We start from the raw sequence: 17,017 nt of genomic DNA on the forward strand, positions 1-17,017 counted from the left end.
AGTTCCATAGGTTAATTATAACCACAACTGTGTTTTAATTCAGTGATCAGAAGAACTACTGATGTTACTGATAAACTATCTATAGCCTTAATTGTTCCCCATTACGAAACCTTCGTTTACAGACTTTGATCTGATGGTATATAGAATTGTAAAATTTTGATTCCCTCTTCAAGCAAATTAAATACTCATAGCAAATGTTTTAATCTATTAGTGAAAGTATATTCCACACAAGAGCTCGATAGCATTCTTTCTTTTAAACAAACAAACATGTTAAGCTGTAATAACTTGATTGCTTATTTTGTGCTTGTCCAGGTATCTGTTCTGCAACAACACCCTTTCTACTGCTTGGTGATGTGCTTGATTGCCTTCCTCTGGACCAGTGTGATAGAATATTTACTTTTGTTGAGAAAAATGTAGGAACTTGGAAATCTGTAAGTAAGTCACTTGAGGAAAAATAGATTGTCAAAAAAATTCAGACAAAATAATTTGACTCTTTTATTTTTATTCACGTTTCCTTATGTTAATTTATTGATCATGTTTAACAATTAAAAATAAAATTGAAATAATATTGTTGGTTCATTGGGAATCTAGTCAAGTAACACCAATGAAACACACCCTGCAGTTCTTTCAAATTCAGATCAGTAAAGCCCAGAGAGTAGATTGCTTGCTGCAGTGGCTTGGCTGATATTGGTGTTGCCCGGTTAGTGCCCTTGACAACAGTTATTGGCTCGGCACAAAGAAGACAGGAGTCAGTTTTGTAGGGTGGCATGGTGGCACAGAGGTTAGCGCTGGTGCCTCACAGCGCCAGCGACCCAGGTTCGATTCCACCCTCAACCGACTGTCTGTATGGAGTTTGCACTTTTTGTCCCAGGGTGCTCTGGTTTCTCCCCACAATCTAAAGATATGCAGGCTAGGTGGATTGGTCATGCTAAATTGCCCACAGTGTTCAGGGTTGTGTAGATTAGGTGGTTAGTAGGAGGATGGGTCTAGGTGGGATGCTCTGAGGGTTGGCGTGGACTTGTTGAGCCGAAGGGCATGTTTTCACACAGTAGGGATTCTATGATTCAATTAAGCATGAACTATTTGTTTAGTTAAAACTGACATACAATTCGCACCATTTGTTTAGGAAAAGCTGTGCAGCATGCGTGCAATTCATACAAGGCTAAAATCCAAGCACGCAGCCATTTAAGTTTTCTAATGACATTCCCTGAACAGTCAACAAAAAAAGGCTAATACCCGAAAATAGAAGCTCATGCTGGCCGGGTGATTTCTTCAGGTCTCAGGGCCCTCTTCACACTTTTAATTGTGGGGTCCAAGACTTTGCGAAGGTTGCTGTCTGAAGTTTTTGCTGGTGACACACTGAAATCCTTCATTTTTATCTTTTTTTCCTTGTCTTCCTGAACTGTGATGTCTTGTTCTTGATGGTAACTCGTCAGAGAGCCAGTGTTTTTTCCACTGTAGGCTCACTCCAAGGATACCTTTAGGATTACCTCATTATTCTTCCTCCAAACAAAGACTTGCACCTTATGTCATCCTTAGAGCTGATCTGGTTCAGGCCAACCCAAGCCAGTAGCTGGGACTCTAGTAACTTTATTCACATGCTTGCTGGCTCGATATGTTTGCAGCCCCTGGCCAACAAGAGAGTAAGTATCTATAAAGATGATGGAGGAAATATTGTTAAAAATATAGTGTGTTGGTAATAAGGTACTGAAGCCTCTCTAATTATCAATCAAAATAATCTACTACTGAAAGTAAAAGATCACGTCACAGACATCTCACTGCCTCTGCATTTTCCTCACATAATTGTAGCTCATGTTGGTTACATTTCCATGGGTACCTTAACAAGTTTGCCTTTCTTTACATGTGTGCCTAGATAAGTGTTGCAGGATTTTGGATTCCAAGTTCGGTTTAATTCTCAGCTGCCCATATGTACACTTTTACAATATGAAACAGGTGGATTTTTTTTTGAGAATGCTGACTGCTTTTAACCAGAGTTAGTATTAAATTAATTTATACCAACCCCTCAATTTTTGCTGAAGTTGAGTAATTTATGTATGACTAGATAGCGTAATAGAAAGTATATTTTCTTGCTGCTTCACGGAACCATTGGGGAATATTTGTCATTTGTATGATATTTATTATAATGTTGAGAGACTTCCTTCAGTTTGGAATATTTGGTTCTGCATTCAAGAATCAAAAATTTTTATCGAAATGCAAAATGTAGAAAAAAATATACCATCAATGCTCTTAACAATCTAGTTATATTGCATTTGTTAAGCAGAAATAGCTGTAACATTGGTTAAAATCAAGCTTCATGGGAAGCAAATGAACCACTAAATCTAAATTGGGGCCATAGCAAAGTAGTATTAAAAATGTACAAAGGTACTGATTTTGGCCCTATTGAAGATTAGGCTGTAGTAGAACTGGAGGCTCTGTAACCCTTCTTGTGTTTAACAAGGTTATTGTTAAAAGTCCTGATTTTATTTATCCCTACTGCAATCTCAGGTAGTGCTTCCAGATCTACATTTTAAGAAAAATTTTCCCACACGTTGCAGCTGATCCTTTTGCCACCTTAAATTACTGTCCATTGTTGTTGACCATTCTCCATAATGGCTACATTTCTCTATATATAGCTGTCTAAACCTTAATAATTTTGATCACTTATATCAAATGTCCTCTGCAATCTTCTCTTCCTTTGGTGGACAGCCCCAACTGTTCCATTCTACTGATGTAATTAGCACCTCAGAAACTATATTGTACATCCGTTTTACTCCCTCTCTGATGCCCTGGCTCTTTTTCATAATGGATGTGCCCATAATTGGACGCAGCGCTTCAAATGAGCCAAGCAGAGTTTCATAATGCGGAACAAAAACAAAGTTGCTGGAAAAGCTCAGCAGGTCTGGCAGCACCTGTGAAGGAAAAAAACAGAGTTAACGTTTTGGGTCCAGTGGTCACTAGACCCGAAACGTTAACTGTTTTTTCCTTCACAAATGCTGCCAGGCCTTCTGAGTTTTCCCAGCAACTTTGTTTTTGTTCCTGATTTATAGCATCTGCAGTTCCTTTGGTTTTTATTTGGTGTTTCATAACAGCTGTCCATGGCTTCTGTGCTTTCACTGCTTTCCAAACCTGCCCTGCCAACTTTGCCAATTTTTTTGGTTACATATCCCACGCCGCTCTATCCCTGCACCCGTTTCAGAATTGTGCCCGTTAATTTGTTGTGGCTCACCTCTTTATTTATTCCAAAATATGTAACTTCACACATTTTTGCATTAAATTTAATTTGCCATATGCCTATTCATCAATCTGCCTGCTTGTCTGTTCTGGAAGTCTGTTACTATCTTTGAGGACAATGCTTCTGAGTTTTGTGACCCTGCACATTTTGAAATTGTAGCATGCATGTCCAAGTCTGAGTCATTAATATACGTCAAATAGTTAATTGGTAGAACAGGGCTTGAGTATTGCTGAAGAAATAAGCAGGCATATTGTTGAAGTTTTTTGCCTTGCGCTCATCACAGTAATCAGTCTGAAAAACAATCATTCACAACCCGCCACCCAGCAACTTTTTATCCTTATTGTTATTTTCTATTTATTCCATGGGCTTCAATTTTGCTGGTGTCTCTCTTTTGTGGCACTTCAATAAATGCCTGTTGGATGCCTGTACAAAGAGTAAAGAAAATTACAGCACAAGAACAGGCCCTTTGGCTCTCCAAGCCTGTGTCGATCCAGATCTTTTATCTAAACCTGTCGCCTATTTTCCAAGGATCTGTATCCTTCTGCTCCCTGCCCATTCATATATTTGTCTAGATGCGGCTTTAATGATGTTATCGTGCTCGCCTCTAACACCTTCAGCACATCATCCACAATATCGTCATCAAGCACTTTTCAACAAAAATCTCAAATTAGTTTGTTTGAATGTAGTTTGCCTTTAACAAGTTTGTTTTAGTTTAACCTAATTGATCTGCACTTGTCCAAGCAGTGGCAGCTTTATGCCTGAATACCATTTCTAAAAGCTTTGTGTAACTAATTTTGAACTTATAATTTTTTTAGTCTTAGTCTTGGGGAGAAATCAAATGCTGATTGAATTTTTAAATTCCGTAATTGTCTCTCATTACCAATGAGAAAGTTATATTTTTCATAGTTTTCAACCAGATGCTGTTTTCGTACTTGGTCAGCCTTTAATTTCTACAACTGTTTTCAATTATATTAGCAAAATTGCTGCAGTATAAAGAAAAGGAAACTAAGTTGCTTTTAAAATGCATTATTATTAAAATATATGTCACTGGCAAGGTCAACATTTATTATTCCTTACTAGTTGCCATTGAGAAATTGGTGATGAGGCGCCTTCTTACCCTGCTTCAGTTGGTATGGTGGAGGTATGTCTGCAGTTTTGTTAGGTTTGAAGTACTCGGATTTTGGCACGGCAATGGACAGGAACAAAACTGTAGTTCGGATAATGTATGGATGGATGGAAATATGCAAGTGATTGTGTTGCTGTGTGCCTGCTGCGATGCCCTCAAGATCACAGGTGTGACAGAAGATGTCAAGGCAATAGTAAATTCTTGCAGTGTATCTGGTAGATGCTACACGATGCAGCTGCATTGTATTGGTGGTGGAAGGAGTGCACAAAGGTGGTGGGTACAGGAGCAATCAACTGTGTTGTATTATCATGGACTGTTCAAGTGTCATTGGAGCTGCATTCATGGAGACCTGTAAAAAGTATTTGAATATACTTTTGATTTTTTTTTTGCCTTGTTGCGGGTGGATAGGCCTGGGAAGCCCCAAGGTGATTTAGTATACAATGTCCGGCTCATGTAGTCTTGGAGCCAAGTGGTATGGGGGCAGACGGAAAAGTAAAGATGAGACAATCAGCCATGACCCTGGTAAATTGTGGAGCCAGCTTGAACAGCCAAGTGCCTACTGCGCCTAAGTCCCGCAGCTCACTTCATGGTATTCGGATGTTAGGTCCAGTTAAGTTTGTGATGAATGGTGATTCTGGGGAATGCTGTGATCTCAGTGCCATTGAATGTCAAGTGGAGTTGATCAGAATCCCTTTTGTTGGAGTTGATCATTGCTTGATATTTGTTTGATGTAAAACTTATTTCACGTTTTTTAGCCCAATCTTGAATCTAAGTGTTGTCTGGTTACTAATGTATGCAATTCTGAGTTTTTTCTAAGTGTTGGCCAATTACTGATATAAACGACTGCGAGTTTTGTTCTCTGTGAACTTGGTAACATCAAAGCTGGGAAGGCGGAGAGGCAGGACAGAAAAAGGGTGAGCATGGTTACTGTCTGGCAAGTTGCAGGTGGAACTGAACATGTGCAATCATCAGGGCACATCACTGTTCATCATCTTATGGTGGAAGGAAAGTATTTGTTCAAGCATGTGTCTTTCACATTCTCAATGTCCAAAAACATGTCAAAGACAGTTTTGTTGTATTTGAAGTGCAGGCATCAAGTGAAGGCCATCGGCTTTTCCCAGGGAAGATAAATGGAGAGGCATTACTGCAGGATTACTTTAAATATCTCCCCATGTTTGGTTGAAAGGCAACAAAGGCATAGTGCTTAGAAAATGTGTTGCCTGGAAGTTTGGTTTCTAATACATGTTGGATTTCGTTTCAAAAAATCAGATAATAAGCATGCTTTCAACAGTGGAAGATAAATTAGTGTAAAGTAGTCATGATTGTGTTTTGCTTTTAGGCAACATTTTACTCTGCTGGAAAAAACTACTTGTTAAGAATGTGCAATGGTAAGTGGCAATCAATCAACCACTCTAGACTTGACTATCCTATTTTGCGTTAAATACTTGTATAAGCAAGATCTGTTTGGTATTATCTTCAGGTGTTGTGCAGAAAGGCAATTTTTTAAATACAGCGATCGTTTTGACCAACTATGTACCTCACACGTGTAAATGGGATAATGTGCCTCAAAGCTAATACTTTTTCTTGAACTGTGATACCTTGAACAAGCCGTAAGTGAGATGCAAGTCAGTAGAAGGCTGTCTGGCGGTTGTGTTCAGGTTAAAGCTAACAGATCATTTATTTTACGAGAACATACGGAAGTGATAATATTGAAGGTTTAGTGACAGCTCATTACAATTAGTGGGCTGTCCACACAGCTTTTCTTGTGCCTAACACAAGTAATGATTTCTACCTTCATGAGAAAAGCAGCTATTGTTTATCGTTTATCCTGCTGCAAGTGCGCTCAAAACAGTACAAGTCAATTATGTTCTCCAGGGCTCTGAATTTAAGCAAGTGATACTGACTAATTCTGCATCTCAGACAATAAACCCTGAATCAAATTTGTGTAAACTAAGAAGTAGCACACATTTCACAAAATTACAACAAATATTTTCACAACTTATTGGTATTTTAAGCCTAGTTAAAATTATACTTAACTCGCATTTTGATATTCTTTATTCTGTGAGAAAATATTTTCCACCAAAATTGTAGATTGATAAAAACCTGAATATGTTGTTATGATAAGGAAATGAGCTCTTGGATTTTATTTGAAGTGGTTTCAGTTCGGCTGTGGATCTTGCAAAAGCATGAGCTTTTAAATAATTTTGTAAATACTCCTTAGAAAACATAAATCTTTCTTTTCCTGTGCTGTTCTCTGTGTCCGACACCATTATGTAACAAACTCAGTTGTCATGAGGCCCCACGTGACTACTATTTCCAAGGAGGGTTTTCATTAGGGTTGCACATTTTGTTTATTTATTGCATCGTGTGTGCACTACACCCTCAATCTGAGATAGTTGCATTTACCTTGCTTTATTATTGATAGCTGTCTGTTCCTCAACATAATGGTAAAATTGCTTAGTTCTTTTAAACCACAGATGATTTTAATTTGATGCATTTCATTTCTGCAGTCTGTGCACCCGAATTGTCTCAAAGATCATTTTTAGTCTTTTTATAACCAGCCCTTCCTGAAAATTCTCTCAACCATTTCTTTTTCAATAATCAGTTGGCTGCCTTGCTGTACATGAGGGTAAAGTACACAGAGGCTTTATCCATTGGGTGAAACATAACTGCAGAACCTAAGCGTGAAAGTCAAGTCATTCATTTCAGGTTTCTTTAACTATAGAAAACCACAATCCATTAAACTCAGCATTGGAATTTAGAGGGCATATATGGCACAGAAACAGCTCCTCAGCCCAACAAGTCAATGTCCTGTTTGTACTTCATTCAGGCCTCTCCCATTTTCCCACCTCTGAGTGTACTATTCTCTGTCTCTCACACTTGTTGAACTTCACTCTAAATCCATGGCTGCTGTTTGCTTTAATCATTCCACGTGCCACATTATTCATCTGAATTTCTTATTTCTTGGTGAATATCTGATATTTATGTCCTCTTGTTCTGCTGTTTGTAAGAAGAGGCAATATTTTCTCTGTACCTGCACTGTCTAAAGCTTTGTAATTTTTTTTGTACATCTGTACTTCAGCCTGTTTTCAACCGATAAGTGATGCAGCTTGCCAATTCTTAGTCGATAAATATGCCCACAGATTCCTGGTATCATCCTCACAAATCTTCTCTGCACCCTCATCACTGTCTGCATGTATATTTCTCCCGTTACTTTTTCCTATGTCCTATGGCTTCTGACTATTGATGTGGCCTCCTTCAGTTAGTATCAGATTACTTCAACCTCAGTATGGTACAATTGCAAATTAAAATTTCATGGATTCATTGTGTCTATTTACAGTATGCTACTCTATTAATGTATTTTAGAGTCAGGAGGGTTGGGTTCGTTGTATTGTGCTATTTGTTTTTAACGTGAACTCCCCTATTCCAAATGTAATTCTACTCAATGATGCCTGCAAAACAATTCAACCAATCATACTTGTAACCTTTGGCAGCTAGAAACTGGCATAGTCTGTTCTAAGGCAGGTATAATTAAATCGGTCCACACACATCAAATACAGGCAGGTCGTAAAAGCATAGGTTAAATGCACATTGCTGATATCTTTCCTACTTAATCATGTCCCTTGACTCCTGCTATTCCCAGATGATGTTTGCAGTTATTGGTAACTGGAATAATTAAGGAATTCTCTCAATTCTATTATTGAATGATTAATTTTAAACAAATTTGTGATATTGTGTGTCTGAATCAAAGAATTAGTCTCCCCAACACCCTCCGCTTCCCCCGACCAACCAAGCGCATCTTCTCAGAGATTCTGAACTTCCACCAGGTGAAGGACTTTCAAGACCATCTTTGTAACTGCTCTCTTTTCACTTGACACATTTCGCTAACATAATGACAAGTCAGATAATGGAGTTGTGAGTGCATGGCTTCATCTCTATTTCATAATATTGTACGCTACAGTTCCCACTGTTTTTTTTCTGTTGTCATGCCTTTTTATGTTTTTCACTAAGTGTAAATAATTTTGCAGATCTGCTACGAAGACTTTCCAAATCACAAAACACTGTTTTCTGTGGAAGAATTCAGTTATTCTTGGCCAGATTGTTTCCTTTATCAGAAAAGTCAGGTAAGAAGTTAGAATAATTTCAAGGAACCTCCATTGCTACTTGTGCACCTTCAATGTAGTGACTATTAGGTAGAATTCATTTTATACGTTGGCCATCTACCTGTACACCTCGTGGAGTACCATAAAAGTAGTTATGGAGTTTCATGTCTCTCAACAAAACTATGACCAGGACCAAGATTTTTTTGGTTGATGGTGAAGAGAATGCACTTAGTGCTGACCTCAAAGAAAGCATGCAATCTCAATGGAGTAGTTTTCACATTTTGCGAGACTAATTTCATTCTGAAATCAGCTACGAAAGGTCTCAGACTTCCCTCAACAGTGATGCCATCAAAAAGACCAAGTAGCTAATCATATTAAAGAATTCTCACAACCAGGAAGTGTGAGCAGTTCTGTTTTGCTCTCCATTTCTCACTGTGTCCCAATTTTCTCTCACCCCCATCTCTCCAACCCCACCCTCTGCCAGGCTGTGTCCTTTGTCCCACCACATCCCCAGCCTCTGTCTGTCCGTCTCTCTCGCCCTTCTCTTGCAACCTTCATCTCCCATTACTGGTAGAAGTTCCCTGAAAAAACACTTTGTCTTGTCCCCCATTCTAGTCTTTCCTCCTTCCTCAGCATCTATTTCCTTTACTCCCATTTGTGACGCGCATTGTGTCTTTTATTGCAACAAATTCCTTTCAGTAGCTGATGGTTATGATCATGACTGAGCAATGAATGCAAGCATGCTAAATGCCTCATTAATCACCCTGTCCACCTGTGATACAACTTTCAAAGAACTCAGCTTTGCTTATTTCTTTTTCCTTGTGATTTGTTTTACACAATAATGTTCTATTTCATTGATTTTTGACTTACCTCTTCGAATTTTCACCTTCACTGATCTCTGGTTCATTGCCTGTTTGTACTTGAGCATGTTCCTCTATTTACATCATATTTGTTTTAATGCTTTCATGCTTTGACCAAATTGTTGCTGCTTGTACTTTTAGCCTGCTGTTGGTGCCTCTGATATTATGACAGCTTCTCCAACAGCATAAACCTTTATATTTTGATACCAGAAAAATGGGTGATAAAAGGAAACAATACCAAGTTCTTTTGGCCAGAGAATGAAGGCTAGGCATGGTGCGATTCACTCTGCTGTGTAAATTCTCCAAGCCAGGAACTTCATCACATTCATCTCCAACAATCAACATGTCAAGAAAAACATTTTTAAAGCTATGGCACAGAAGTAACTGTAGTGATCACAGATTCAGAAACTGGGATCTAACTTACCGTACTTCTGTAATGTGTTCTTTTTTTATTTCAGGGCTTAATTTGCAAAGTCAGTTTAACCTGGAAAATGTCACTGTGTTTAACACTAATGAACAGGACAGCACGCTAGGGCTGAAGGTGAGTGTTTATTAGAATTTACTGAAAGTGCAAAAGTTATAGTGCTACATACCTCTAATTATTTTTGTTTTTGTATGATTAATAATTTAAATGTATTTTGAGAATTTTCAGCACACGGAAGACAGAGAGGATGGAATGGAAGTTGAAGAAGGAGAGACAGGTGACGAGGAGCCGACTACAACTTGGTGAAAATCTTTTTGTTAGCCTTGGAGAAGTTCAGAAATGCTTAGCCCTTGTCAATGCATGAGTATTTAAACTTAAGTTAAATGAATACTATTGAGAGCATAGAATTACATTGCCTGTTTCTGGACTGAGAGTTCTGTTTGGCCCAGCTGGTGCTGTTGGTTGTCTGAGCCTCCCTCTTCCATTCCTGTGACACCTAATTTACCTGCATATTCTTCCAAACATTTCTCCCAACTAAGGTCCACTGAGGAGCAACTAAACAGGAATGAAGTCATTAAGTTTCACACTTAAGTATGAATTATTAGATTAAAATTAATCGTGGGGCTATGGGGAAAAAATAGAAGAAAAGCACAAAGGCATAAAGCTCATTTGGATAACCAGTGCAGAGAGACAGTGCGTTATCGGCCTCCTTCTGCACTAACTGTTCTGTGATTCCCTGAAGTCACCAGCTAGGAGCGGGAAATAGGCCATTCAACCCTGCAAATCTGCAGTGCCATTGTTGATCATAGTTGATCATCTATTTCAAAAGCATATTCTTAGGTTTTCCAGATCACTTGCATTATTATTTACAAATGTATCGATGTCGTTCTTGAACTTAGTTAATGACTGAACTTCTGAAGATCCACCTCTGTCTGTTGGAAAAGTTCCTCCTCATCTTGGTCCTGAATGGCATATCTTTTGTTTCGAGACTTGTTAAGTTCCAGAAAAGACCAAGACACTAAAACCTTTCACAGCAGGAGCTTTATTCTGAAAGTGTTTGTACAGTAAAAATCTGTGTTAGACTAAGCTGTTGCCCATCCAAATTGGCCAATGATGTCAACATTGTTATATGATCAGATGCTTAAAGTGAAAATCCACTGTTCTTGCAAAATTACACAACACTTTTCCCCCTGTTACATCAGACAATGTTTACAATCATATAAACAGAATCGGGTAATATGCTCTGGAGGATGTTGATTCCCATGTCTCTCCAGAATCGAAACATGTAGAGTTTAAACAAGAATCAGCCTGCAATTAGCTTCAGACTAGGTATATAAATGAATCGGTTTTTGTTCTTTTGTTTTAAAAGAAAACTGCTGCCTTCTGTCCAAAGGTCACCTTCAATTCTCTGCTCTGTTTTATCCAAAAATGACAGAAAACAAAAACAAGTGTTATAGTATCTTGAATCTGCGTAGTCCAATGTGTAATAATAAAGTATTTCTTTGATCCTGGATTTACATTCACTTGGAGATAGGTTTGTCTTACTGAAAACCTGACATTCGGCTAGTCCAGCAAATAGGTCATTGATTAGAGGCAAGGGATACTGCTCAGCGCTCAGTACCAGATTAATACTGACTTTAAAATCACCTGAGATGTGCACTGATCCATCCTTCTTCTTCACTGATATGATAAGCATGGCCCAACCAGTCTCATTTAGAAATCAACGACTCCTGTCTTGACCAGCATCCCTCATTTTGCCTTAAGCTTCGTCTGGTTGCTGAAGGAACTGATCTAGCCTTAAAGCAAAAACAAAGTTGCTGGAAAAGCTCAGCAGGTCTGGCAGCATCTGTAGCAGAGAAAACAGAGTTAATATTTCGGGTCTGGTGACCCTTCCTCAGAACTGACCTTGAAGCATTTTGCTTGATTTTCATCCTTGATTTTCAGTTTGACAGAGATCTTTTCCATGCTTTCCAAATCCATACAGAAAACAGTGGCATATTTCTTTAGAATTTTGCGATATATCAGTCTCAGATTCTCAGAATCTGATAAGCTACTTACTTCATCACAGTTGAGTTTGCTTTTCTCCAACTATGTTCTTCCCAGTAAAGTAGGGAAATTTCCTTTGGTATTGTGTAAGGATAGATCTTCAGACTGACCATATAACTCAACAGTTGCGTTGATACAATCCTTTAAAGGCACCACTTTGCCTGCATATGCTCCTGCTGCAGTTTTTCTGGTGATTCAGCTGCTTTCGATATAGTCTTTCATGAATCAATGAAACTACTGTTCTGGTGTCCGCACCCATTCTTACCAATTTGCCATCCTGTAAGGGAGTGTCCCAGGATTGATTTCTGTCTTCAGCAATGACCAATGTGTTTAATAACAGCTCCTCTTTAGAGAGTCTGGGCTTTTCTCATCCCCTTTTGTACCATGTACATGATCTTTCAACTCTTTGGTTTCTGTATTTTTGCTGTATATCATTCATGCTTCTTCCTCAAAAATACCCATTCAGTGTGCCCTTTTGTGCTGCAAACTTTGCTTACAGCTTCTTTATGATCAGCAGTTTGCTGCTGCTTGACTTGTTTTTCTGCATTGATGGTAGTTTCGATTGTGTGTTGGTGATCGTCAGTTAGCTGCCATCTTGTGAACTGTCATGCTCTAGTTTGACTGCCTTGGCAGTTAGTTTCAGTGAGATTGATACATCCAGAGCTTTCTATGCTCTTTTCTGTTAGTAATCTCTCCTGGAATTCTTCACATCTTTACACACCAGTATCTCTCCGGTAATGTCATTTACAGTTTTATTTGAAATCACAAAAAGTCACCTGCTGAAGGAGCTGTGCTCCAAAAACTTGTGATCTCAGATAAACCTGTAAGTCTATAACCTGGTGTCATGTGGCTTCTGACTTTGTTCACGCCAGTCCAACAGTGGCATCTCCACATCAAAGCTGCATTGGATTTGTAGAAGCTGAACCTTCAGAAATCACTGGTGTTTTCTTGTAAAAAATGGTTCCGTAGAATTCCTATTATTTCTTCATAAGAAACAATACCCTTCTTAGAAAACAGCATCCCCCACCCACAACCATCTCCCCTGGTAATAATAGTTAGGGATGCAGGGACAAGTGTATCTGCTTCTATTTTGTCAACTTGAAATAAAAAATGTCTCTGTGTAGGAGTTCCAGTTGTCTGTACTTTGACCATTGGAGCCAAAATTTCTGTCATAGTTTTTTTTCAAATGGGAAGGGTCTATGTGGCAAGATGTACCACGGAAATGTTTGTACAATGTTACTTCTTTCCATTTTAAACAAGGTATTCCTAAGGATGCATGCTTATCTCCGAGTCTACGTCCCTGGCTCAAAATATTTCCCTCTTGTAGGGTACTTGTTACAGTATTCCTGTATAGTTGGAGCATGTGGCGTGCTGCACTGTGCACCTCTTTCCTGAAGTGAAGGCTTTTTAAAAGCACTTTTTATCCCATTCTTGTCGCCAGATTTCTCCTGTTAGGTTTCAAGAAGGAGCAGAAACTTTATTATGGAGATGTTTACTCTACAGGCAGCAAGATTCGACCAAGCTGTTTCATGCCTAAAATGGCCAATTATGTCATGTGTTTGGACCCTTACAATGAAAGTCCATGGCTATGTCCTGGTTCTGGACTTGACAGCCAGGATTCTCTTAAATGTGTAATAATCAGTTTAGGCTTCATGTTTACTGCCTTTATAAGCTGTTAGGTTATTTCTTTGTTGATGTTATTTACTTGTTCACAATCCTGTTTCAAATAGTATACTGGCTGTTAGATCTGAACCAGGGGATCAAATTTTTGTTACAGCTTACAGGGCTTGCATGCTAAATATTATCTTACTCTTGCCAGATATAGAGTTCTAGTTTAATAGTTTTCTGCTCTTGCTTTAATGAGTGTTAACACTTATATTTCTGTTTTAACTAGCTCTGTTCCAATTGATTATAACTTATACCGGAAGTTTTGGTCACTTCAAGATTTTTTCAGAAATCCCTTGCAATGTTATGAAAAAATTTCTTGGAAGATATTTCTAAAGGTAAAATTATCTGTTCATGAATAAGATGTAGCTCTATCTCTTTAAAAAATACCTCTTTTATTCTGCTTCTGTTCTGTAAAAACAAAACTTGTGTTCATCAGATGATGGTGTTGGATTGGTATAATTCTCAGAGGCCCTGGAAATTTGTAGAAGTTATTTTTGGAGGATGTGATGTAGTTGCAATACCTGTTCCTGAAGCTTGGAATTTTTCAAAATTCAGCAAGTCCAACAAAATCTATGCAGAGAGAGTTAATGTTTCATGTTGATAATTTTGAATAGGACTGGGGAAAGTTAGAAGTATTAAGGCAGTGAAAAGGAGGGAGGGGAGGGAAAAGAATGCAAGGGATTGTGTGGTACAGCACACGACAGAAGTCAATAGATAAGAGTTTAGTAGTAATGGGACAAGTAAAGAAACAAAATAATTCCCAAAGGTAAATTGTGGCATAATGAACAGTTTAAGTTCTTGAGTTAAAGCAAAACAATGTGAAATGTAAAGGAAAGAAATTAAAGATGGGGGCGAAGATTATGATTTTTAATTGTTGAACTCAGTGACAAGTTGAGAAGGCTTGAAGTGCTGAATGGAGTGATAAGGTACAATTTCTTGAGCTTCCATTGAGATTTGTTGAAACAGTGCACTAAACTAAGGCCAGAAATATCAATGTGAGAAAAAGGAGGACAGTTAAAATTGCAGGCTGCTGGAGGCTTTGGTTCACGGGATCAGATGTTGTGCAAAATGACCACCAAAACAATTTTTGGTTTTCGCAATGTGGAGTGAACCACACTGAGGTAATAAAATATACTAATGAAAATAGTGCCCATAAATCATCTGGAAGGAGCTTTTGGGTCTGTGATCAGTGAGGCATGAATTGGTAAGAGTGCACATTTTAAATTTCTTTTATGTTCATCAGGAATAGGACTGGGGAATGTCCTATCAATGGTGTCAGTGGCAAGGACAGTTTTTGTTGTCCATCCCCTATTCTTCTCAATTTAAATAGTTGATGGGCAATTTCAGAAAGTAATTAATAATCAGTTACATTGCTATGGATCTGGGCAAGAATAATAGATTTCCTTTCCTAAAAGGCATTAGTGAAACTGCTGGGTTTTCACAATGGTTGGTTTCATGGCCGTTACTTACACTAGCTATGAATTTGACGTCTTTTTCTTGTTTTTTTTTTCTTATTGAATTCAAATTCTACCAGCTGCTGTGATGAGATTTAAGCTTTTGTCCCAAGATCATTAATAATCCATTGACATTATTGCAATGCCATTGCCTCCCTTTCGCTTATCTTGTGCTGGCATGGAAATCTGCAGTGGGAATGTTGGGAGTGAAGAAGGAGTGGCCCAGGGTGTCACAGAGGTAAAGAGACAGTCTAGGAAATTTCTAGTGAAGAGTGAGATGATGGCAGACAGATTGTTTTTTGCTGGAGAATAGTGGTGCCCAACCTATAACCCATCAGACTACTGAGCTTAAATAGTCCTTATTCACGTGTCTTTGTGCATAAATCTCAAAATGTTAGTATGTAGATGCAGAAAGTTCTTAAGAACACTGATAGAATATTATTATTTATTGCAAGGGGATTTGAATACAGAGGTAGGCAGACTATACTTCAGTTATGCAGGGCAGTGGTGAGAGCAAACCTGGCAGAGTGTACACATTGGTATTGGTCTCATTACAGCCTTGATTCAAACATGGACGAAAGACCTAAATTCCAGAGGTGAGGTGAGAATGACAGCCCTTGATATCAAGGCTGCATTGACCAAATGTGTCATCAAGAAGTCCTAGCAAAACTGGAATTAATGGGTTTTGAGGGCAAACTGTTCAGTGCGAGGAGTCATACCTGACACATAGGAAGATGGCTGAGGTTGTTATCAGCCATCTCAGCTCCAGGACATCGCTGCAGGAGTTCCTCAACGTAGTATCCTAGGCCAATCCACTTCAACTGCTTCATTAATGAACTTCCTCCATCATTAAGTCAGAAGAAGGGATGTTTGCTTATTGCAGTGTTCAGCATCATTCATGACCCCTCAGTTACTGAAGCAATCCATATTCATATGCAATAAGAACTGGACAGTATCCAGGCTTGGGCTAGCAAGTGGCAAGTAACATTTGCACCAGACAAATGTTGGGTTGTAACCATTGCCAACAAGAGACAATCTCACTGCTGTCTCTTGACATTCAATGATATTACAATCACTGAATTCCCCTACCATCGACACCCTGGGTGTTATCATTGACCAGAAGCTCAACTGGACTCACCACATAAACACAGTGGATACAAGAGTGAGTCAGAGGCTAGGAATACTGCAATGCATAACTCGCCTCCGAACTCCCCAAAGCCTGTTCATCATTTACAAGGCACAAGTCAGGACTGTGATGGAATCGTTCCCACGTGCCTGGATGAGTGTAGCCCCAAAAACACTTCAGAATCTTGACACTATCCAGTTTGATTGGCACTACATCCACAAGCATCCACTCACTCCACCACCAATGCTCACTAGCAGCAGTGTGTACTATCTGCAAGATGCACTGCAGAAATTCACCAAAGAATCTCAGACAGCAGCTTCCAAGCCCACAGCCATTTCCATTTAGAACGACAAGGGCGGCAGATATATGGGAACGCCACCATGTGCAAGTTCCCCTGCAAGCCGGTCACCATCCCAACTTGGAAATACATCGCCATTCATTCACTATCATTGAGTTAAAATCCTGGAATTCCCTCCCGAATGGCCTTGTGGGTCAGCCCATGGCAGGTGGACTGCAGTGGTTCAAGTATTTCACCACCACTTTCTTAAGGGCAACTAGGGATGGACAATAAATGCTGGCCAGTCAGTGATGCATATATCCCGCAAATGAATTAAAAAAAAACATAGAACATTACAGCACAGTACAGGCCCTTTGGCCCTCGATGTTGTGCCGACCTGTCGCACCGATCTGAAGCCCATCTAACCTACACTATTCCATGTACGTCCATATGCTTATCCAATGAGACTTAAATGTACCTAAAGTTGGCTAATCTACTACCATTGCAGACAAAGCGTTCCATTCCCTTACTACTCTCTGAGTAAAGAAACTACCTCTGACATCTGTCCTATATCTTTCAACCTTCAGTTTAAAGCTATGCCCCCTCGTGCTCGCCGTCACCATCCTAGGAAAAAGGTTCTCCCTATCCACCCTATCTAACCCTCTGATTATTTTATATGTTTCAATTAAGTCATCTCTCAA

At 39.0% G+C, this 17,017-nt stretch overlaps 1 protein-coding gene across 5 annotated transcripts in view; it reads left to right on the forward strand.

Annotated features, from left to right (window-relative positions):
* thoc1 (THO complex 1) overlaps positions 1 to 17,017 on the forward strand; it is a 57,608-nt gene that overhangs the window by 10,427 nt on the left and 30,164 nt on the right. For 4 of the 5 annotated variants that reach the window (XM_048529100.2, XM_048529103.2, XM_048529102.2 and 1 more), the window contains exons 5-10: positions 313 to 431; positions 5,698 to 5,746; positions 8,387 to 8,482; positions 9,780 to 9,862; positions 9,965 to 10,047; positions 13,686 to 13,794. In XM_048529100.2, coding sequence (XP_048385057.1) covers positions 313 to 431; positions 5,698 to 5,746; positions 8,387 to 8,482; positions 9,780 to 9,862; positions 9,965 to 10,047; positions 13,686 to 13,794 — 539 coding nt within the window. The remainder of the gene's footprint in view (positions 1 to 312; positions 432 to 5,697; positions 5,747 to 8,386; positions 8,483 to 9,779; positions 9,863 to 9,964; positions 10,048 to 13,685; positions 13,795 to 17,017) is intronic. The other variant, XM_048529101.2, reaches the window with a different exon arrangement.

This window comes from Stegostoma tigrinum, chromosome 5 (genome assembly GCF_030684315.1).
Source record: "Stegostoma tigrinum isolate sSteTig4 chromosome 5, sSteTig4.hap1, whole genome shotgun sequence".
NCBI classification, from domain to species: domain Eukaryota; kingdom Metazoa; phylum Chordata; class Chondrichthyes; order Orectolobiformes; family Stegostomatidae; genus Stegostoma; species Stegostoma tigrinum.